General features: G+C 29.3%; 3 protein-coding genes across 3 annotated transcripts in view; 1 reads left to right on the forward strand and 2 right to left on the reverse strand.

Annotated features, from left to right (window-relative positions):
• The window catches only part of LOC126734705 (agrin), a 323,970-nt gene extending 303,146 nt beyond the window's left edge, over window positions 1–20,824 (reverse strand). Inside the window, exon 1 of the mRNA XM_050438421.1 lies at window positions 20,818–20,824. The gene's annotated coding sequence lies outside the window, so the exon portion shown is untranslated. The remainder of the gene's footprint in view (window positions 1–20,817) is intronic.
• LOC126734704 (uncharacterized) overlaps window positions 1–25,120 on the reverse strand; it is a 228,845-nt gene that overhangs the window by 200,141 nt on the left and 3,584 nt on the right. Inside the window, exon 2 of the mRNA XM_050438420.1 lies at window positions 20,687–20,801. The gene's annotated coding sequence lies outside the window, so the exon portion shown is untranslated. The remainder of the gene's footprint in view (window positions 1–20,686; window positions 20,802–25,120) is intronic.
• Window positions 9,240–10,814, forward strand: LOC126734706 (spermine oxidase-like). Its single transcript, XM_050438423.1, has one exon. It carries the CDS (start codon window positions 9,268–9,270, stop codon window positions 10,753–10,755), a length of 1,488 nt encoding a protein of 495 aa, XP_050294380.1. The 5' UTR covers window positions 9,240–9,267; the 3' UTR covers window positions 10,756–10,814.

Here is a 25,120-nt window from a genome sequence, read left to right on the forward strand (position 1 = left end):
CTTTGACAAAATGATTTTCTACAAGCATTTGAAGCCCAAGCAATACATCATATATTATTATTGTTAAATATATATTAATTCAACGATTTTTTAGGGACTTTTTGGTATATTTATCAACCATACAGGGTCAAGGTATATATAATAAACTGTAGACTATATGTATATTATATACGATTCTGTTTAAAAATGGAAGAAAGTTTCGGCATTTAATAAAATTGACACGGGATTTGCATATCTAATATGTAAATTTATTTACTACACCTCAAATATTTCATAAAATTTTTCTGAAAAATCAATAATATTTTTCGTTCATATTATCTAATCTAATGACGCTGATTTTATACTAAATATTTATAAAATTATAATATATATTATAATAAAATTGTAAAAAACTATTAATCATAAATATCGAAATATCAGTGGAAATGCCCTATGGAAAAATTTAATTTTTTTATCTTGTACTAGTTTAGATTATCTTTCAAAAAGGTTATTATCGATTTAACTCTGAAATCCGGCCCAAAATTAAAATTTTTTCAAAACATGCTCCAAATTCAAAATTTCATTATTTTGGCTAAAGACCATTCAAAAAGTAATAAAAAACCTTAATGACAAAATTTTTCGAAGTCTATAATAATGCTACAATACTATGAAAGAAGATAAGTTTCCTTTAAAGCCTATTAGTATTCGAACCAATGATTTTTTAAGTTTTTTAAAGGCAAATTTAAGAAATAATTTAACTAATTAAAATAAAAAAAATAGGGTAATACCAAATATTATCTATAAATATATATACATACCATCTAATACCAAGTTTCAATCAAATCGGGCGAACAGGAAAGAAATTTTGATAGTCACAGGTCAAGCTTTGTAAAAAATCAACAATTGCATCCATATTAAACCCTAAATGTCAAATTTGAACCCAATCGCATCAATAGCAAAAGAGTTACAATAGTCACGTCACCCAAAGCACAAATGTATAATTTAAAATTAAAATTTATTTATTTTTTTTAAATTTAAAATTAACAGTAAAAAATTACCGTTTTTGGTTTATAAAATCAAATCTAATAGCACTCTTTTTGTATTAAATATTTATATATAAAATCATATCAAATTTAAATAAACAGTGTTATTACATTAAATATTAATCATATATTTTCTGCAAAAACGTTGTTTTTCATCAACAAAACCCTTACCCCCTCACCCACCCCACACATTTGCCCAGTAAGAATTTTTTGTTAAAAATCATCGTTTTTCATCCATAATGCAATCTAATAGCACTGTTTACGTATTATATATTTACTAATATATATAAATATATTAAATTTATATAAACAAACTGTGTTAATGGATTATATATTAATGACGAAACCACTATTATTTATGCATATTATTTTGGAAAAAAAAATGATTTTTGAACACAATTTTCTACTGGTAAGTGGTGTGGGGTGGGTGGGGGGGTAAGGGTAGAGTTAATGAAAAACGTTTTTTTTTTGCAAAAAATAATTGCCTGAGAAAAAACGATTTTTAAGAAAATTATAAATAATAAAAAAATCTATAGTTTTTGTATCTATACTTTTCTTATATAACAAGGCTTTCGAGTAAAACGTGAAAAATCCCATTTTTTTATTTCAAAAGCAAGACAGTAGTTGTGCCATTTTTTATCGCAAATAAGTAAAAATTAATTTTTTTTTTATATTTAATTTAAAAAAATTTAATTGGAAACGTTTATAATGACTTTCAAGTATTCGGAATTGGATGTTGGTAATTAGCTTAAGCTAAATTTCTGGATAAAATAATAATTAGTTTATTAATTACTTAAGTTTTTTTTATATGTTTTTAATAGTTTTTTAAGGATTTTATTGAAAATTTGCCATAAAAATTTGACTTTTTTTAGGAATTATTTGAAAATGTTCTTGATTAAAAAAAATGTTTCTTATAGTAAAAACTTCTCAGTATTTCTGTATTTTATGGTAAAATATTTTAAATTTCCTTTCATTTTTTTTAAGAAACTTTAAAAAAATAAATTATTTACCAATTACTTACATGCATAACTAAAATACATGTTAGAGCCGTCCTGAATAAAAAGAATAAAGCGTAAATTTGGCAACGCTTTGTGCCTGAGATGGTCAAGCGCAGAAGTCACGGCATTGCCGTCTTGAACATTAGTCGGGTCGCATATTATAATATCGTTTATTAATAATAATTTTGTGTAGTTGTCGTTTCGTGTAATGTTATAATTATATTTTATGATTTAACTGTTTGTTTAATATCTTTTATACATATGATAGGCATTTTGCTATTAAAATTTAACGTTTCCTTACAGGCATAATATCCAAGGAATCGTTTAACAACAATTTTATTAAGTGTATTTTGTCCTTAAGATGACCAGATAAATAGCGGAAACGTCACTCAACACCTGGTATTTTCTTGGGTAATCCTAGACTCGTTATTGGAAAAATTAAATTAATCATGCATAACTTAATTGGATACGATGCACGTTTCGGTATTAAAATTTAATGTTTTCATTAGTTCCTGTATTAAAAAACAATTTTTTTTTCAAAATTTAGCAGCATTTGAGAAAAGGTTTCGACCATTAATTTAGCCATCCTCAGAGAAAAAAATTGTTTTTTTTTACAGGCATGGTATCCAAGTAATCCTTTCTTAAAAATAAAAAAACACAATAATTTTGGCAGAAAATTTTTTTTCATGTCCGTTTTGTCCTGAAGATGACTCAATAAATAGCCGAAACGTCACTCAATTCCCAATATTTTTTGCAATTAATTAGGCACGGTATTAATTGAATTGAACTGGGTTTTATTGAAAATTTGCCATAAATATTTTTACTTTTTGCAGGAATTAGTTAAAAAAGTTCCTAATATTAAATTTTGTTTTTTAGTACAAACTTATCAGTTTGGAAACCTAAATTTGTGAACCTAATGACAAATTACAATAAAACTTTTAATTTATTTAATTTTTTCAACACCCTCTAAAAAAAACAACTAAAATTTTATTTAACAAAAAAATTGCATGCATAACTTAAATATTTTTGATAAACGCTTTGCTAATAAAATTTAAAATATTCTTACAGGCATTTTATTCTGAAGATGTCGAAATAAATAGAAACGTCACTCAATTTCGCGTATTTTTTTTTTAATAATCTTAGGCTCGGTAATTAAAAAAAATTAAATTTAATATGCATAACTTAATTGGACACGATGGACGTTTTGCTATTAAAATTAAAATTTTTTATGATTTTCTAATTTAAAAATAATTTTTTTTGCAACATTTAGCGACATTTGAGATGACGTTTTGACCATAAATTTAGTCGTCCCCAGACAAAACCGCTTAATAATTTTTTATATAAAATTCGTACAGGCTTTCGTTAAAATTCGTACCTTTAAAGTTTTTTTTTTTAAACAAAAATCATTGCGTATTGTGTACTGAAGATGATTAAGTAAAAAGACGAGACGTCACTCAATTCCTCATATTTTTTTTGGTTAATTTTAGGCACGATGCTAAAAAATAATAAATTTATAATGCATAACTTAATTGGATATGACTGACACTTTGCTATTAAAATTTCCTTAATTAAAAAAAAATATTTTTTTACAATATTTAACGGCTTTTAAGGCGACGTTTCGACCATTAATTTAGTCATACTCAGACAAAATAATTTGTTATTTATTTATAAAAAAATTTTCACTGGCATATGGTATCGTAAAATATCATCGGTCCAAGATCCACATTGTTTTTTTTTTACCAACAATTACTGTGTATTTTGGCTTGAAGATGACTGTAAAAATAGCCGAAACGTCCACATAAGAATCACTTAACTCCATTTATTGGTTTTGCGTAATCTTAGGCACAGCATTGGCCATCTTAGGCACGCAAGGCAATCTTAGGCTTAGACCAGAGGTTTTCGAGTAAGTAAAACGTGAAAAAACCCTATTTTATTTTTCAAAAACAAGGCAGCAGTAGTTGTGCCATTTTTTATAACAAATAAGTGAACATGAATTTTTTTTTAAATTAATTTAAATAAATTTAATTGGAAACGTTTACAATGACTTTCAAGTATTTGGAATTGATATTCTAAGGATCCACTTGCGTTTACCTGGAAAATCAACTCTAATTTTAAAGTTCAATTTCCAGGCATTATAGGCAATAAAACTGAACTGTCAGACCTTCCAAAAAGAGATTTTCCAAAAATTTAGGACTGAATTTTGAATTTTTAAACATTTAATATTCCAGGAGTTTATCGTCTGGAAATATCGAATTTATTTTTTAGGCTCTCGAAAATAATTTTGAACAGATGAAAATGCGAAATTTAATAAAAATTGAGCTAGTAGCTTAAAAGTTATGATAAATAAACAAATAATTATTATCAACTTAAACACCCTGTATCTTTTTAAATTCTCTATCACGTATTAAAATTAATGACGTTTAAACTAGACCACCCTGTGTATAATTAGCATAGCTGTTACTAACAGTGCATCCAACATACAAATTTAAAAAAAAAATGTGAGATTATAAACATAATTTAGCAATAGGAATATGCAAAAGAGAAACAAAATAAAATAATTTCTATAGCCTATGATACTAATAAATGAGTTAATAATAATTAAACGAATAAATTACATATGTATGTATGTATAATATGTATATGCTTTATTAATTTTTTTGTTGTAGACATTTTGTGTTTTTTTTTAAATATTTTTTCTCAAAACTTTAATACAATTAATTAATTCAGTAAATTGTTTTTTTTCTGATTATCCTATGAGCTCTAATATATTTTTTTTATAAGTTTTAGTTTGCTATTATACCATGCAACTGAGACTACTGGAATTTTATTAATGAAATCCTAATAAAAAAAAAACGAGAATCATCACTTTTTTAAGAAAAAAAATTTTTTTCTCCTCTTAATTTTTTCAAAAATTTAAATAACACTAACTTTTTTAATTTTTGATTTTTTTTCTCAGTATTTATAATCAGTCAATATTCTTTAATTCTAATTGGAATTAATGAGAAATCTTAAGAAATTTGATTTAAAAGGTCTACTCCTTTTTCACCCAAGGCAAAAATGGCCTAACTTTCCCAGATCTACCCACTGGTACCATTACAAAAATCGATCGATTGACCGCTGTAAAAAGCATTAAATGCCTTAAAATTTAACACAAGATCCTATAATAAACACACTAATTTACCCTTACCCCCTAAAATATTATCTCGGCTCCATAAAACCTGACAAACAATCCCCAAAGTCTTTAATAAACGTCCGCCCACGAAAATCCGAAATCGGTCCCCGCACCAACTTTTTAATTCCGGTTTAATTTTTGCACGAAGTCGAAGGCATAATTTGCCCCAAATTAAAATTTTTTCCCCTGTTTTCCCTTATCAAACTGCCGCCTCGTTAAAATAAAAATTATTATTATTTCGGAAAGTTTTCCGCCGAGGGTCTTTGGGCACTTTGAAAAGAGGAAATTTTATTTTTAGCATTTTTTTTTCGTTTTCAACGACCAACGGCCTCGCCACGTGATTTATTACCTAAGCACGGGCCCATCCCTAATGACTAAATTTATTTTTAATGAATGGTTTTATTGGGAAACGTCGATAATTAGAAAAGAAGATCGGTCGGAAAGTTCGTTTTTTTTTGATGTGGCATTCCATTTTTATTAAGGAAAACCTACTAGGGAAACTAAATTAACTAACTAATAGTCACTTTCGTAAGTCAATAATTTGTAAATATTTACTAGTAGAATTCAAGATATTTATTTATCAATAAAAAAAAATTTACTTTGTGTTATACAAATATTTTTCGAATAAAAAATCTATTGTTTGACTTTTTGTGAATAGATTTAAGTCACTTATTTATACAAGATTTTAGTGAGTGGATTTTGATCATTTTTTTAAAAAGAATTAATGAATTCCTTAGAGTAGTCCATAATTAAAAAATTTTTAAATTTCGATAAAGAATAAAAAAAAATAAACTCACACACAACAAAAGCAAAATGTTTTTTTTTTTGTACGTTTCTTGAGTGTTAATTTTGTAAATTTTCATTGTAAACTTTTCAATTAATTGATAGGTACGCTTAATAAACGAAAAAATACGTGCAATATTCCCTAGGATGTCCAAAAGCAAAACCCAGTTTTAACTCCAGAATTTCAGTCCAAAACGCTGATTTACTCCGTGTGCGATACATTTAACCGGACGTTAATAATCCCCTTAACGTCAAAGTACCACATAAATCAATATCGATACTGTAAATTAAAAGACGTGCCACATCTACTCTAGTATATACATGCAACCCGGATAAAGGTCGAAATTAACCATCCGACAAGTACGCACCTAAATCATTATTGCGTAAGACCTCAATCACGATTTCTTAGATTTTAATTTTTTATACTATTTAATACATTGTCTTCTCTAATTTAGGAAAAATTAAAAGCATTATTTGAAAAACTGTGTTTTTATGTCATTATTTGATGGTTTTTTGACTGGAAATGCTCTCCAAAAGCATCATTTATATGTATGTATTTTTATTGTTGAATATTTCATTGAGCGAGTGATCTTTTTTTGATTTACTGCGCAAAAACTGGGTCTAAATTTAAATTTTGCTCAATATTCTTTTAATAATTCCTGTACATGCTCTAATATTGTTTAATATTTAATGATTTTTCTGATATTTGTAAACTGGTTTTGCATAAACAATTATTATTTCGTAAAAGTTAAACGTTGAATGAGTTTTTTTTTAAATAATAAATTTACTGCCACGGTAGATTTTTTCAATTGATTTGCAGATTTGTTCAATGCATCAGGGGGCATTTTTTAACGAACAAAAAAAATGATTTTTATCAATGGCGTTTATAAAGGACTTATCGTAAATATTATTTAATAAAAAAACGTATTTTTTTTAAATAAATTTTATTTTTTAAACCCTCGTTTAATTTTGATCAAATTTGTATTCTTGAGTTTTTTTAATTTGTATATCTTACTTGGTATAATTATTGTTTCATTTCTATTTTTATTCTAAATATCTTTGTGTATGATATTCATTATTACACTATAAGATATAGAGGTTTATGAAAAGTATTTCGTATCCTACACAGTGGCATATATGTAACATCGAAGTCATTTTATCACATATCTAAGGTGTAATGATCGAGTTTAGAAACTAAATATGTAAATTCTTTGTCGTTTTTTTAAATGCCTAAATTTTCTTCCATGTGTAAACAGAATCGTATATGATATACGTATATTACACAGCTTAATAACTATACCTTGACTTGCTAAATATAATTTTTTTTTCTCAGGCAATTATTTTCTGTAAAAAAACGTTTTTTTTTAACCTTACCCTTGCCCCCCCCACCCACCCCACACAACTTCCAGTAAGAAATTGTTTTCAAAAAACATTGTTTTCCAAAATAATACGCATGGATAACAGCTGGTTTCGTCGTTAATCTAATACAGGAATTTGTTTATTTAAATTTCATGTAATTATATATATGTATGCTAATAAATATTTAATACAAAAACAGTGATACTAGAATGGATATTATAAACGAAAAACGGTGATTTTTCAAATGAATTTCTTACTGGGCAAATATTTGGGGTGGGTGGGGGGTTAAGGGTTATGATTATGAAAAACAATATTTTTGCAGAAAATATAAATAATAATAAAAGTCTTTTTAAATTTTATATATAAATATTAAGTAGGAAAACATCGGTATTAGATTGGATAATATGAACGAAAAACAGTGATTTTTCAGAAGAATTTCATCAAACATTTGAGGTGTAGCAATCGAGAAAAACTAGATATGTAAGTCACGTGTCAATTTTTTCAAATGTCGAAATTTTCTCCCTTTTGTAAACAGACTCGTATATAATATACGTATATTTTACAATTTAATAAATACAGGGTGTTTCAGAACTATGGGATCAAACTTCTAGGGGTTGTTCAGTGCAATAGTAGAATCTATTTGAGTATAGGTCTGGAAATGTGTCACTACGCTACTACGGCCCCAAGACGCGTTTAAATTTAGAAAAAATATTAATTACCTAAATAGGATCTGATGCATTTATTTTTACCTTTTGTACATGATATCATAACAACAATTGTTTAAAATCAACGCTTATCAATGTCAATTTTCAATGTCATGTTCGAAAATTTTATAGCTTACAATTTTTAAACATTTATTGCTAATGGAAAACTTTACAAGAATTGGCGGATATTCATTTGGCATAAGCAACAAACTGCAATGCACGAGCAGCATCGCGGTTGATCGTTATCCCGAACGACAGCGATATACCTTGACCATATACGGTTGATAAGAATATGCGATGTATTGCTTGGGACGCTAATATTTACGTAATTGGCCTGGCAAAAGCAGGTAAGAACTGACAAAAATAAAATCCCTATCCAGGTAATATTTTATTAGGTAGTAGAGAAGAGGGATATTTCTACAATAGGGAAAATTAAGGATATGAATTGGACTTAATGGTACAATTGGGTTGTTTTCCCGATTTAACTCCTCTGGATTTCTTTTTTTGGGAAGTAAGAAAAAGAAGGTTTTGCCAGCAAATTTTGTAAATGTAATTTTTTAATAAAAGTCTTTTGCAAATAATGCGTACTTATCTCTCTCTATCGTAAAAATCCCTCTCTTCCTTACCATCTATTGAAGCGTTACCTGCATAGGTATTGGGATTTTATTTTAATAAATTTTCACTTGTGGCAGTAATAATTTGATGTTTATTGGTTGGCATAACTTATTGCGTACAAACAAGAAGAAGAAAAAACATTTTAGAATTTAAGTTAAAGCATATTTACTGTAAAAAATGCACACAGTTTTACCGCATTTTTGATCCAATTTTGAGGAATTTCTAATTAAAATCAGTTTTAAAAGCTTGGAAAATTTAATCATCTTAAAAATAAGACAACTTTCATGCATGGAAAGGGGATAGAACGAGTTTCAGTGAACTCGTTAAAATTCGAGAAATTCATTTTTGATATGAGTATAGTTTATGCCGATAAAATTAAATGTACCAAAAAGTGGGCAAAGTATCGGAAATCAAACCCTTAAAACACTCTATCCATCCAACCCGGATAAATGTCGAAATTAACCATCCGACAAGTACGCACCTAAATCATTATTGCGTAATCAGGCGAACGCAAGGTCATCTCTATTACCCCATTATCCAATTCAGACCATTAGCAAACCTTATTTATGAATTGACACCACATAGAGCCAGTTAGCACGAAACAGGCGTCCAAGATGCCAATAATAAAACCGCTTCTGGTCGCACTCTTATTAATCAATTCGGCGCGGTCGCAACAAAACAACGTTTCGATCATTATTATCGGGGCGGGATCATCAGGAATCGCCGCTGCCACCAAACTAATAAAGAACAACTTCACCAACATCCAGATATTGGAAGCGGAAGACCGGATCGGCGGTCGAATCCATAGCGTCCGGTTCGGAGACGCTTTTGTAGACCTCGGAGCGGAATTTTGCCATGGAGAATCGGGAAATGTCGTTTTTTCAATGGTAAAAGACCTCAAACTCCTAATGACCCCTAAACCGGAATACGAGTTATACTTTAGCGAAACCGGTGACGATATCGGAATCGATGTGAGCGAATCCCTTTTCGACTTGGCCCACTCCATTCAGCACAGGAGGGAACTGAACGGAAGCGAGTGTGACATTTGCGGCGATATAGTCTCAGAAGGAGAGTGTCTGGATCGAAATTTTCTAGAAATGTTGAATTGTTCCAGAGACAATTTACGACCAATACTGGAGCTGTCTTATGACTGGCTCAGGAGCTACAAGAGCTGCACCGAGAGCTGTTTTAACTTAAACGACGTCAGTTTGATCTCGAACTATCGGGAGTGCAAAGGGGATCAGATGCTGCAGTGGTGCGGGCACGGGTTCAAAACGATTTTGGAAGTGATGATGCAGACGCACCCCAATCAAAAGAACGTGGAACCTTTATTGATGGATATCAAGTTAAATAAAACTGTGTCCAAGATAATTTTGGGTGAAGATGGGAGTGTGTCGGTGCGTACCGAGGATGGCGAAGAGTTTTGGGGGGAGCACGTCATTTTCACTCCCTCCCTGGGGGTTTTAAAGGATAAACACCATGACCTGTTTTCGCCTAAATTATCAAGTGATAAGCTGCAAGCGATTGATCGCATCGGTTATGGAGCAATTATAAAGGTCGCCCTGTATTTTGACTATATGTGGTGGCTGATCCACGGATCCAGGATATGGGGTTGCATATGGAGCTCGCAGCACAATGAGGAGCTAAAACTGGAAAACCTTTTATGGGTCAAGCAATTTACGGCCTTCACTGCGGCCCCTAAGAACCTTAAGGTCCTGATCGCTTGGTTTGCAGGCGAATCGGTTAAGGAAATCGAGTATTTGACCGATCACGAGCTTCTGCGTGGGATCAGGTTCATATTGAGCAAGTGTTACTTTCGCTACATGGGAATCGATATGCCTAAGAGGATTTTACGTTCGAAATGGTTGCGAAACCCTCATTTTAAGGGCACTTACTCGTATGAATCGATGAAAGGACTGGGCTATCCGGAGGTGAGGAGTGAGTTAGGAAGTCCGGTGGTTAGTGAGGAGGGAGTGCCGAGGTTGTTGTTTGCTGGGGAGGCCACGCATCCCACTATGTTTGCCACAGTGCACGGGGCAATTGAGAGTGGATACAGGGAGGCTGAGAGGTTGATTCAGTTGTATGTCAGTGAGGATAATTAGGAGTCTTTTAGCATGTACCTTTTTGAATAGAAACTTAAATAAAGACGTTTGGTTGAGTTTTTCTAGCAGATTTTATTGAAATTTTACAGGTTATTTAGGAGTAGTGTACAAATTAATAATTTTGACTACTAGAATTCAAGATATTTACTCCCTAATAAGAGAGAAAGTCTTTTATTTCTTACAGGCACTCTTGGCAAAAGAATTCTATTATCTTGACTTTTTGTGTCACACTCGGATTTTAGTGGTGTTTTTCAAATAACACTAAAAAAGTGTTTAAAGTCCATGAATCAATAATTTTTAAAATTTCACCACTAGGACCCAATATATTCACTTGCCAATAAGAGACAAAATCGTTTGCCCTTACAGGTACTCTTGACATAAAAATTCTATTATTTTGACATTTATTATTTTAAATTTTGGTAAATAAATTATAGTAATTTCTTAAAAAAAAAATAAAAACGTCTTAGCCAATAAGTCCATAAATCAATAGTTTTCAAATTCTAAGTACTAGAACCCAATATATTTAATTGTCTACAAGATATAAATTATTTTGTGTCTTACAGACACTCCTGGAATACGAATTTTATAATCTTGACTTTAAGAAACTGGACTTTAATAATTTTTTCAAAAAATACCAAAACGGTCTTCAGAATGGTCCATAAATCAACAATTTTTAAAGTTTGACTACTACAACTCAAGATATTCATTTGTCAATAAGAGACAAATCTTTCGTTCCTTACAGGCACTCCTGAAATAAGAATTCTATTATCTTGACTTTTTATAAACGGATTTTAGTCAATTATTCTATATAAGATTAAGAAAGTCTACTTTGAAGAGTCCAAGTACTTTTACGTTTAATCACTAAACTGAAAATAATTATGACTACTAGAAACCAATCTGTTTTTGAAGGTGGTAGACAATGGTACAGTGAAAACATCTTGTCGAACTTGCATTGTCTTATTTATTTAATGTAACACGACATTTCGGTTGGTAAGTATCTCCAACCGTTATCAAGTGTAACAGTTTACACATCTGTTTACACAAGATGTTTTTTTTACTAGAAACCAAGTGATCCACTTGCCAATAAGAGTCAAATTATTTTGTATCTTACAGGCACTCCTGCAGTAAGAATTCTATTATCTTGACGTTTAGTAAATGGATTTTAGTCATTTTTTAAAAAAGACTAAAACAGCTCTTGAGAATAGTCCATAAATCGACAATTTTTAAATTTTGACTACTAAAACTCAAGATATTCACTTGCCAATACGAGATAAATTATTTTGCTTCTTACAGGCACTCCTGGAACAGGAATTTTATTATCTTGAATTTTAGCAATTCTTTCAAAAAAAAAAACAATAAATTCTTCAGAATATTCTATACATAAATAATCTAAAAATGTTTACTACTAGAATCCAAGATTAACAATTTGTGAGGCATTTAAGTATTGCTTAGGTTATACCAAGAAGGAAAAATTTGTAATTTTTTCAGATAGTAAGTGCGCTCCGAATTAAATTAACAATAATTGCAGAATTGAACTTGATTTAGCATTGAACTATGTCATTATAGAAATTGTTAAAATGCTTCTTTTCAATAACGTTCCTGTGTCTTTAGTGTAAGTGAAACCTCACTTTTGGATAAAAGATAATTATTTGACAAACTAGCTACAGATGCGACTAATTTGGTTAATACTAGTGATCCTTTCTCTGATATTAATGGAAATAAAAAGGAATATATTTACAAATTAAAGAGGGAAAAAGAGAGAGAGAACAGAAGGAGAGATTGAAAGAAAATAAGGCGTAAAGAAGATATAACACTATAAATGCAGCGCTACGTCACATATTGTGTAATTAAAAAGATTACATATTAAACAATTAATATGTAAATTAATCTGTGACATTTTTTTTGAATAAGATTTTAACTATCCTAACTTCCTGTCAATGAATTTTAGTAATTCCTTTATAAAAGGATAAAGAAAACTCTTTAAAATAGTCCTTAAATCAATCATTTTCAAATTTTGACTACTAAAACCCAATATATTTATTTGTCAATAAGGAAAAAAATTATTTTGTTTCTTACAGGCACTCCTGGAATTAGATTTCCATTTTATTGAATTTTTGTTAATGGATTTTAGTCACTTTTTCAAAAACGATTAAGAAGTCTTTAGAGTATTTCATAGATCAATAATTTCTAAATTTTGACTACTAGAAATAAAAATATTCACTGGTTAATAACAGACATTTTTTTTATGGTTTAGAGACATTTCTCGTCGAAAATTTGAAAATTATTGACTTATAGACTACCCTGAAGACCTGTTTATTCTTTTATAAAGAAATCACTAAAATTCAATTAGCTAAAATGAAGATAATAGAATTTTTAGTTCAAGAATGACTGTAAGGCACAAAAAATTATGCCTCTTATTGGTAACTAAATATTCTGGGTTATAGTAGTTAAAATTTTAAAATTATTGATCTATGGACTACTTTAAATAATTTTTAAGTCGTTTTTGAAGAAACAAACCAAATCTATGCACTAAAAGTCAATATAACGGAAATCATATTGCAGGAGCGCTTGTAAAGAACAAAAAACATTGTCTCTTATTTGCAAGTAAATATCTTGAGTTTCAGTAGTCAACATTTTGAAATTATTAATTTATGGACTACTCTAAAGACTTTTTCAGATTTTTTTAAATAAATCACTAAAATCCACTTACTAAAAATTACGATAATAGAGATCTTATTTCAGGAGTGCCTGTAAGACACAAATTCAGTTGCCTCTTATAGGCAACTAAATATTCTGGGTTCTAGTAGTCGAAATTTTAAAATAATTAATCTATGCACTACTCTAAGGACTTTTTAGTCGTTTTAGAAGAACCGACTAAATTCTGTTGACTAAAAGTCAAAATAATGAAATTCATATTCGAGGTGTGCCTGGAAGGACCAAAAGACATTGTCTTTCATTCGCAAGTAAATATCTTGAGTTCTAGTAATCAACTTTTTGAAATTATTAATTTATGGGCTATTCTGAAGACTTCTTTAGGCTCCTTAATTAAATCACTAAAATATACTCATTCAAAATCGAGATAATAGAGATCTTATTCCAGAAGTGCCTGTAAGGAACCAAAGATAAAGATCTTATTTGCAAGTGAATATCTTAAGTTTCAGTAGTCAACATTTTAAAATTATTATTTGTGGACTACTCCAAAGACTTGTTCAATCTTTTCTTAATAAATCACTAAAATCCACTTAGTAAAAATTTAGATAAATAGAGATCTTACCCCAGAAATGCCTTTAAGGAACAAGAGACCATGTCTTTTTTTTGCAAGTGAATATCTTGGGTTCTAGTCAATATAATATAATAGTATATAATAGTACAAAGCTAAAATATTATTTCTATCATACATTTTTGGTCCCAATTTAGAAAATACTTAAGATATTCTCATAATTTTTTTATACCTTTATAGCGGGATTCCTGAGGATAGTTTTGTGGCTAAAAAGGTTATTTTGGCTTAAATATTGAGGTATTTGGTTTAGGTAGTTTCTTTTGCTACTTTTACTAACAAATTCTAAGTTTCCTTAAGAATATCTTAGTAATTATTGAAAGTACTTTTAAAAGAGTTTTAGTCCAAGAACAGGCATTTCTTACCAAACATTTTCATATGAGAACGATTCTTGTACCTCAAAAACTCTTTAAGTTAGAGGCATTTTTGTCAACCAAGGTCCAAGGACCACCAAATTTGAATTTTTTAATATCGTATTGGAAATGCAAGATTTATTTTATTAGGCGACATTTTTGGTTATAACTTGGCAAATACTTAAGATATTTTCATGATTTTTTTACACGTTTATAGTGGGATTCCTGATGAGAGATTTGGGGGTAAAAAGGTTATTTTGACTTAAAATTTGAGGTGTCTAGGGCTATTTTGGTTGAGGTAGTTTTTTTTGCTACTTTTACTAACAAATTCTAACTTTCCTTAAGAATATCTTAGTAGTTATTGAAAATACCCTTATAAGGGTTTTAGCCCAAGAAGAGGCATTTCTTACCAAACATTTTCATATAAGAACAATTCTTGTACCTCAATAACTCTCTGAGTTAGAGGCATTTTTGGCAAACAAGGTCCAAGGACCACTTAATTTGAATTTTTTAAAAACGTATTGGAAATTCAAGATTTATTTTATTAGGTGACATTTTTGGTCATAACTTGGAAAATACTTAAGATATTTTCATGATTTTTTAAAAGTTTATAGTGGGATTCCTGAGGATAGATTTGTGGGTAAAAAGGTTATTTTTGCTTAAAAATTGAGGTATCCAGGGCTATTTTGGTTGAGGTAGTTTTTTTTGTTATTTTTACTAACAAATTCTAACTTTCCTCAAGAATATTTTAGTAACTGGTAAGAATACTTTTAAAAGGGTTTCATCTTAAGAACAGTCATTTCTTCCCAAACATTTTAGTATGAAAACAACTCTTGTACCTCAAAAACTCTTTGAGTTAGAGGTATTTATGTCAAACAAAGTCCAAGCAACACCCAATTTGAATTTTTTAAAAACGTATTGGAAATACAAGATTTATTTTATTAGGCGACATTTTAGGTCATAACTTGGAAAATATTTAAGATATTTTTATGGTTTTTTAAACGTTTATAGTGGGATTCCTCAAAAAAGATTTGCGGGTAAAAAGGTTATTTTGGCTTAACAATTGAGGTATACAGGGCTATTTTGGTTGAGGTAATTTTTTTTGTTACTTTTACTAACAAATTCTAACTTTCCTCAATAATATTTTAGTAACTGTTAAGAATACTTTTAAAGGGGTTTCAGCTTAAGAACAGGCATTTTTTACCAAACATTTTAGTATGAAAACGACTCTTGTACCTCAAAAACTCTTTGAGTTAGAGGCATTTTTGTCGACCAAGGTCCAAGGACCACCTAATTTGAATTTTTTAAAAACGTATTGGAAATACAAGATTTATTTTATTAGGCGACATTTTTGGTCATAACTTGGAAAATACTTAAGATATTTTCATGATTTTTTACACGTTTATAGTGGGATTCCTGATGATAGATTTGTGGGTAAAAAGTTTATTTTGGCTTAAAAATTGAGGTATACAGGGCTATTTTGGTTGAGGTAGTTTTTTTTGTTACTTTTACTAACAAATTCTAACTTTCCTCGAGAGTATTTCAGTAAATGTTAAGAATACTTTTAAAGGGGTTTTATCTTAAGAACAGTCATTTCTTCCCAAACATTTTAGTATAAAAACAACTCTTGTACCTCAAAAACTCTTTGAGTTAGAGGCATTTTTGTCGACCAAGGTCCAAGGACCACCAAATTTGAATTTTTTAATATCGTATTGGAAATACAAGATTTATTTTATTAGGCGACATTTTTGGTCATAACTTGGAAAATACTTAAAATATTTTCATGGTTTTTTACACCTTTATAGTGGGATTCCTGAGGATAGATTTGTAGGTAAAAAGGTTACTTTGGCTTAAAAATTGAGGTATACAGGGCTATTTTGGTTGAGGTAGTTTTTTTTGCTACTTTTACAAACAAATTCTAACTTTCTTCAAGAATATTTTAGTAACTTTTAAGAATACTTTTAAAAGAGTTTTAGTCCAAGAACAGGCATTTCTTACCAAACATTTTCATATGAGAACGATTCTTGTACCTCAAAAACTCTTTGAGTTAGAGGCATTCTTGTCAACCAAGGTCCACGGATCCCCAAATTTGAATTTTTTAATATCGTATTGGAAATTCAAGATTTATTTTATTAGGCGACATTTTTGGTCATAAGTTGGCAAATACTTAAGATATTTTCATGGTTTTTTATACGTTTATAGTGGGATTCCTGAGGATAGATTTGTGGGTAAAAAGGTTATTTTGGCTTAAAAATTGAGGTATACAGGGCTATTTTGGTTGAGGTAGTTTTTTTTGTTACTTTTACTAACAAATTCTAATTTTCCTTAAGAATATCTTAGTAATTATTGAAAGTACTTTTAAAAGAGTTTTACTCCAAGAACAGGAATTTCTTACCAAACATTTTCATATGAGAACGACTCTTGTACCTCAAAAACTCTTTGAGTTAGAGGCATTTTTGTTGACCAACGTCCAAGGATCATCTAATTTGAATTTTTTAATATCGTATTGGAAATACAAGATTTATTTTATTAGGCGATATTTTTGGTCATAACTTGGACAATACTTAAGATATTTTCATGATTTTTTTACACGTTTATAGTGGGATTCCTGATGATAGATTTGTGGGTAAAAAGGTTATTTTGGCTTAAAAATTGAGGTATACAGGGCTATTTTGGTTGAGGTAGTTTTTTTTTGTTACTTTTACTAACAAATTCTAAATTTCCTCAAGAATATTTTAGTAACTGTTAAGAATACTTTTAAAGGTGTTTCATCTTAAGAACGGCCATTTCTTCCCAAACATTTTAGTATGAAAACGACTCTTGTACCTCAAAAACTCTTTGAGTTAGAGGCATGTTTGTCGACCAAGGTCCAATGACCACCTAATTTGAATTTTTTAAAAACGTATTGGAAATACAAGATTTATTTTATTAGGCGACATTTTTGGTCATAACTTGGAAAATACTTAAGATATTTTCATGATTTTTTTACACGTTTATAGTGAAATTTCTAAAAATAGATTTGTGGGTAAAAAGGTTATTTTGACTTAAAAATTAAGGTATCTAGGGCAATTTTGGTTGAGGTAGTTTTTTTTGTTACTTTTACTAACAAATTCTAACTTTCCTCAAGAATATTTTAGTAACTGTTAAAAATACTTTTAAAAGAGTTTTAGTCCAAGAACAGGCATTTCTTACCAAACATTTTCATATGAGAACGATTCTTGTACCTCAAAAACTCTTTGAGTTAGAGGCATTTTTGTCAACCAAGGTCCAAGGACCACCAAATTTGAATTTTTTAATATCGTATTGGAAATACAAGATTTATTTTATTAGGCGACATTTTTGGTCATAACTTGGAAAATACTTAAAATATTCTCATGGTTTTTCACACGTTTATAGTGGGATTCCTGAGGATAGATTTGTAGGTAAAAAGGTTACTTTGGCTTAAAAATTGAGGTATACAGGGCTATTTTGGTTGAGGTAGTTTTTTTTGTTACTTTTACTAACAAATTCTAACTTTCCTCAGGAATATTTTGGTAACTGTTAGGAATACTTTTAAAAGCGTTTCATCTTAAGAACAGGCATTTCTTACCAAACATTTTCATATGAGAACGACTCTTGTACCTCAAAAACTCTTTGAATTAGAGGCATTTTTGTCGACCAAGGTCCAAGGACCACCTAATTTGAATTTTTTAAAAACGTATTGGAAATTCAAGATTTATTTTATTAGGCGACATTTTTGGTCATAACTTGGAAAATACGTAAGATATTTTCATGATTTTTTTACACGTTTATAGTGGGATTCCTAAGGATAGATTTGTGGGTAAAAAGGTTATTTTGGCTTAAAAATTGAGGTATCCAGGGCTGTTATGGTTGAGGTAGTTTTTTTTGTTACTTTTACTAACAAATTCTAACTTTCCTCAAGAATATTTTAGTAACTGTTAAAAATACTTTTAAAAGAGTTTTAGTCCAAGAACAGGCATTTCTTACAAAACATTTTCATATGAGAACAATTCTTGTACCTCAAAAACTCTTTGAGTTAGAGGCATTTTTGTTGACCAACGTCCAAGGACCATCTAATTTGAATTTTTTAATATCGTATTGGAAATACAAGATTTATTTTATTAGGCGATATTTTTGGTCATAACTTGGAAAATACTTAAGATATTTTCATGTTTTTTTTACACGTTTATAGTGGGATTCCTGATGATAGATTTGTGGATAAAAAGGTTATTTTGACTTAAAATTTGAGGTGTCTAGGGCTATTTTGGTTGAGGTAGTTTTTTTTGCTACTTTTACTAACAAATTCTAACTTTCCTTAAGAATATCTTAGTAATTATTGAAAATACCCTTAAAAGGGTTTTAACCCAAAAAGAGGCATTTCTTACCAAACATTTTCATACGAGAACAATTCTTGTACCTCAAAAACTCTCTGAGTTAGAGGCATTTTTGCAAACAAGGTCCAAGGACCACTTAATTTGAATTTTTTAAAAACGTATTGGAAATACAAGATTTATTTTATTAGGTGATATTTTTGGTCATAACTTGGAAAATACTTAAGATATTTTCATGATTTTTTAAAAGTTTATAGTGGGATTCCTGAGGATAGATTTGTGGGTAAAAAGGTTATTTTTGCTTAAAAATTGAGGTATCCAGGGCTATTTTGGTTGAGATAGTTTTTTTTGCTACTTTTACTAACAAATTCTAACTTTCCTCAAGAATATTTTAGTAAATGCTAAGAATACTTTTAAAGGGGTTTCAGCTTAAGAACAGCCATTTCTTCCCAAACATTTTAGTATGAAAACGACTCTTGTACCTCAAAAACTCTTTGAGTTAGAGGCATTTTTGTCGACCAAGGTCCAAGGACCACCTAATTTGAATTTTTTAAAAACGTATTGGAAATACAAGATTTATTTTATTAGGCGACATTTTTGGTCATAACTTGGAAAATACTTAAGATATTTTCATGGTTTTTTTACACGTTTATAGTGGGATTCCTGGGGATAGATTTGTGGGTAAAAAGGTTATTTTGGCATAAAAATTGAGGTATACAGGGCTATTTTGGTTGAGGTAGTTTTTTTTGTTACTTTTACTAACAAATTCTAACGTTCCTCAAGAATATTTTAGTAAATGTTAAGAATACTTTTAAAGGGGTTTCATCTTAAGAACAATCATTTCTTTCCAAACATTTCAGTATGAAAACGACTCTTGTAGCTCAAAAACTCTTTGAGTTAGAGGCATTTTTGTCAACCAAGGTCCAAGGACCACCTAATTTGAATTTTTTAATATCGTATTGGAAATACAAGATTTATTTTATTGGGCGACATTTTTGGTCATAACTTGGAAAATACTTAAGATATTTTCATGATTTTTTTACACGTTTATAGTGGGATTCCTGAGGATGGATTCGAGGGTAAAAACGTCATTATAATTTAAAAACTGAGGTAGCCAAGTGGTCTCTTTTAGTTGAGGTAGTTTTAGTTTTTCAGGCTTTTAAAGCTACTGATAGATGTTCTTATTCATAAAAAAGCTTTAAATAAAAGACTTAAGTTAACAGACGAATGATTAAATGTCTCTTGTAGATCCTACTGAAGTTTCACCCAATTTTGTTATATGAGCATGTTCCTTATAGATCCTCCTAGTTCTGCTTAATAACTATACAAAATCGAATTTAACTTTCCTTCTGTAGAGTCTAAATGAGCTTTAAAAGTTCCTCGCTTACAAATTGCGCCTTTAAAGTCCTTCAAAGTTTCCCCAATTACGCCCCATTTGAAAATCGAACGTTTTATCATAAATTGATAAATTCCCTTTCGTTAAGGGACCTAATTTTCGTTTTTAAAGGTTTGTTTTTAGACCTGCGCCCCTATATAAAGCCCCCCATTAAATTTTGATTAACTCATTATTAACCCCCCCATAAAATCGATGATTTCCTCGTTAAATTTAATTCTGTTATAACTAGGAGCTTGAATTTTATGTCTCTCCATTAATTTTTCAATCACATTAAAGCGCTTTATGGAATAATATTATTGTTTAATTATTTTTTTTTTTTTTGAAAAAACCTAAATTTCTCCCTCACTGGTCATATTATGTCCGTGACGTGTTCCGATTACTAAAAAAAAAAAAACAAATTAATTTTCCAGACGTGTGACCTTTGAACCGTGGATTTTGAATTTAATTTAGGGGTCTAAAGGGATTCACTATTGAATGCTAAATGTCACGGGTGCACAGGTCCGCTTTTTGTACTCGTTACATGCTGATTTTTTGAAGTTAGCAATTATTTTTTAATAATTAAAAATTGACTTACGTTGGTCTCGGGATGGTGCAAAGGGGATGTTTGATGTCCGGGGGTTGATCTTTGTCGCAGTCGGGCAAGGGCCGATCGCAACCCTTCCGTTATAGAGCTGCTCTCTCCATCACCACTAAAACAACAACAACAACAACCGAAAATTATTATTAAAATTTTCTGTTTTAATTTGTTTTTCTCCCTATATAACCTTTTTCTTCCCTTTTTTTTTTGATTGAATTGTTTTTTTTTATAAAAATTTGGGCGTGGCATGGTGATACTGATAGGGAGAGCCACGCCCTAAGAATGCTCTATGCTTTAGAGATAGGAGAATTTAGAAATTAGAATTTTTTTTAATTAGGTTTCTAGGTTTCAAGCTTATTTTCTTTAATTATATAAAAGTTGGAATTAAGATGCTGAAGTTTGAATAGGCCTGAACCATTTTTTACCACTTTTAGAAATTAACATAATTTTTTTACCACTTCCAGGCACTTAAAATACCTTTTATCACTTTTAAGCGTAAACATATTTTTCTAATTATTCATTAAAAGAAAAAATGTTTCAAGAAGTTCAGTATCACTTCCAGGCACTTGAACCATTTTTTTATCACTTGTAGGCTAAAACTTAATTTTTTTGCATTACTTCAAAGCACTTAGACCACTTTCAGTTACGTTTAGACACTAACTATTTTTTAATCACTTTTAAATAAATTAAACATAAAAGGAATTTTTTCTCACTTTCAAGAACTTGAACTATTTTTATCACTTTTAAAGAAATTAAAGATTCAAAAAGTTTAGTATCACTTTTAAAAAAATGAAAGATCCAAAAAGTTCAGTATCACTTTCAGGCACTTAGACCACTTTCAGTCACCCTTAAACACTATTTTTTAAATACTTTTAAAGAAATTAAACATGCAAGAAGTTTAGTATCACTTTCAAGCACTTGAACCATTTTTTATCACTTTTGAAGAAATTAAAGATCTAAAAAGTTTGGTATCACTTTCAGGCATTTAGACTACTTTTAATCACCTTTAGACACTAACTATTTTTGAATAAAAAATTCTACATGCAATAACTTTAGTATCACTTTCAAATACTTGAACCACTATTTACTACTTTTAAAGAAACTAAAAGTGGTAAAATTTAAAATTCAAGAAGTTTAGTACCACTTTCAAGCACTTAAACCATTTTTTAATCATTTTTCATCACTTCAAATTCAAGAAGTTTAGTATCACTTCCAGATACTTAAATAATTTTTTATCACTTTTAAAAAATTAAAGATTTAAAAAGTTAAGTATCACTTCCAGGCACCTGAACCATTTTTTATCACTTTTAAAGAAATTAAAGATACAAGAAGTTCAGTATCACTTCCAGGCACTTAGATTACTTTTAATCACGTTTAGATACCAACTAATTCTCAATCACTTTTAAAGAAATTAAAGATTAAAGAAGTTCAGAATTACTTCCAATCACTTGAACCGTTTTTTATCATTTATAGGTTAAAACTTTTTTTTTTTCATCACTTCAAGGCACTTAGACTACTTTCAGTCACCTTTAAACACTAACTATTTTTTATCACTTTTAAAGAAATGAATCATTCAAGAAGCTCAATATCATTATAAGGCTCTTGAATCATTTTTTATCACTTATAGGTTCAAACTTAATTTTTTTTATCACTTTCAAGCACTTTTTTTAAAGAAATTATTCCTTTTAAGACCTTTAATGGCTTGAATGTCAAAACTCAATGTTTTAGGAAATTTATTATCACTTCTAGGTCATTAGACCGTTTTTTATCACTTTAAGGCAAAAAATATAATTTTTTTAAATTATGCCTTGTAAGATCTCCAACTGACTAAAAAAAGCAAATAAAAAAAAAAAATTAAAAATTCAGTATCACTTTCAGGCACTTAGGCCACTTTTTATCACTTTGAGGTATAAACATAATTTTTTTAATAACTTTTGGGCAAAAAAAAATGTTTTTTTAATTTTTCTTTGTATGATCCTCAACTGCCTGAAGAAAATACTGAGACCACCTTTTATCACTTTCAGGCAAAAACGTGTGTTACAGGTTCAAGAAGTTCAGTATTACTTCCAGGCACTTGATCCATTTTTTATCACTTATAGGCTAAAACATATTTTTTTCCATTACTTTAAGGCACTTAGACCACTTTCAGTCACCTTTAGACACTAACTATTTTTTAATCACTTTTGAAGAAATGAAAGATTCAAGAAGTTCAGTATCAGTTTCAAGCACTTGAACTATTTTTTATCACTTTTAAAGAAATTAAAGATTCAAGAAGTTCAGTATCACTTTCAAGTACTTGAACCATTTTTTATCACTTTTAAAGAAATAAAAGATTCAAGAAGTTCAGTATCACTTAAAAGTACTTGAATCATTTTTTATAAGTTTTAAAGAAATTAAAGATTCAAAAAGTCCAGTATCACTTCCAGGCACTTGAACCATTTTTTATCACTTTTAAAGAAATTAAAGATACAAGAAGTTCAGTATCACTTCCAGGCACTTAAACCATTTTTTATCACCTATTGCCAAAAAATAAAACATTTTTTTTTCATCACTTCAAGGCACTTCGACCACTTTCAGTCACCTTTAGACACTAGCTAGTTTTTATCACTTTTAAAGAAATGAAAGATTTAAATAGTTCAGTATCACTTTTAAGTACTTGAACCATTTTTTATTACTTTTAAAGAAATTAAAGATTCAAGAATTTCAGTATCACTTCCAGGCACTTGATCCATTTCGTAACACTTATAGGCTAAAATAATTTTTTTTTCATCACTTCAAGGCATTTAGACCACTTTCAGTCACCTTTAGATACTAACTATTATTTAATCACTTTTAAGAAATTATAGATACAAGAAGTTTAGTATCACTTTCAAGCACTTAACCCTTTTTTTTATCAATTTTAAAGAAATTAAAGATTCAAGAAGTTCAGTATCACTTCCAGGCACTTAGACCACTTTCAGTCACCTTTAGACGCCAACTATTCTTTTATCCAATTTGAAAAAAATAAAAAATTCAAGAATTTCAATATCACTTTCAAGAACTTAAACTATTTTTTATCACTTTAAAAGATATTAAGATTCAAGAAGTTCAGTATCACTTCCAGGCTCTTGAACTTTTTTTTATCACTTTTAAAGAAATGATAGATTCAAGAGATTTAATATCACATTCAAGGACTTAAACCATTTTTTCAATTACTTTTAAAGAAATGAAAGATTCAAGAAGTTCAGTATGACTTCCACGCACTTGAACCATTTTTTATCACTTATAGGTTGAAACTTAATTTTTTTAATCACTTTCAAGCACTACACAACATTTTATCACTTTAAGGAGAAAATTTGTTTAAAAAAATTATTCCTTGTAAGACCTCTAATGACCTAAATGACAACACTTAAGTTTTAGGAAGTTTATTATCACTTTCAGGTCCTTAGATCACTTTAGACATAAAAATAATTGTTTTATCACTTCCAGGCACTAAGTACTTTTAATCACTTCAAGGCAAAAATATATTTTTTAATTATTCCTTGTATGACCCTCAACTGCCTGGAGAAAATAACTGAGATCACCTTTTATCACTTTCAGGCAAAAACGTGTGTTAAAGGTTCAAGAAGTTCAGTATAACTTCAAGTACTACAATACTTGAATCACTTCTAGGCACTTTTTTTCACTTATATAGAAAATATGATGTAAGGTAATATAATGAAGATGCTGCGTTCTAGTTATCCAATTTCTAACATTGTTTATGGACTTGTTGACCCTTATGATAATTTAATAAAAAACTCAACTTCCAAGGCCAATTTCTTCATTTCAAAACCTTTATGGGATAAAAGGTCAAATACGTGTTTAATGATTTTATCAAAGGATGCTGCGTTCCAATTTTCAAATTGCTAAGTTTCTTAGTTTCAAAGATATGGACGTTTTGTTCTTTGAATAAAATTTTTTTTTCAAATTCCAAGGATAACTTCTCTATTTAAAAAACTGTAGGCTAGCTTTCTTAGTTTTAGAGATATGAGCGTTTTGTCCTTTACAGTGGCAATTTTTAAAATTTTTTTTTTTAATTTCCAATGCTTATTTTTTATTTAAAAAAAATGTATAGGCAACAGGTTAAAATACGCATCTAATGATTTTATTAGAGGATGCTACGTTCCATGTTTCGAATCTCTAAGTTTTTATGTTACAGACATATGGACGTTTCTTCCTTGAAGTGACAATTTTGTTTAAGTGTAATGGAGAAACCAGACAGTGCTTTTTTAAAAAAAAATTAAAGGACTTTTAATTTTGTATTAAAATAATATGTCTATTTTGAATAAATTGTCTTTTTTACAATTTACTTTCACAGGTGATATTTTCCTAAAAAAAAAATAAATTGGAAAAATTGCTAAAATAGGTATCCAATGATTTTGTTAGAAGAAGCTGCGTTCCAACTATCACATT

The sequence above is a fragment of the Anthonomus grandis genome, chromosome 3 (genome assembly GCF_022605725.1).
Source record: "Anthonomus grandis grandis chromosome 3, icAntGran1.3, whole genome shotgun sequence".
Lineage (NCBI taxonomy): Eukaryota > Metazoa > Arthropoda > Insecta > Coleoptera > Curculionidae > Anthonomus > Anthonomus grandis.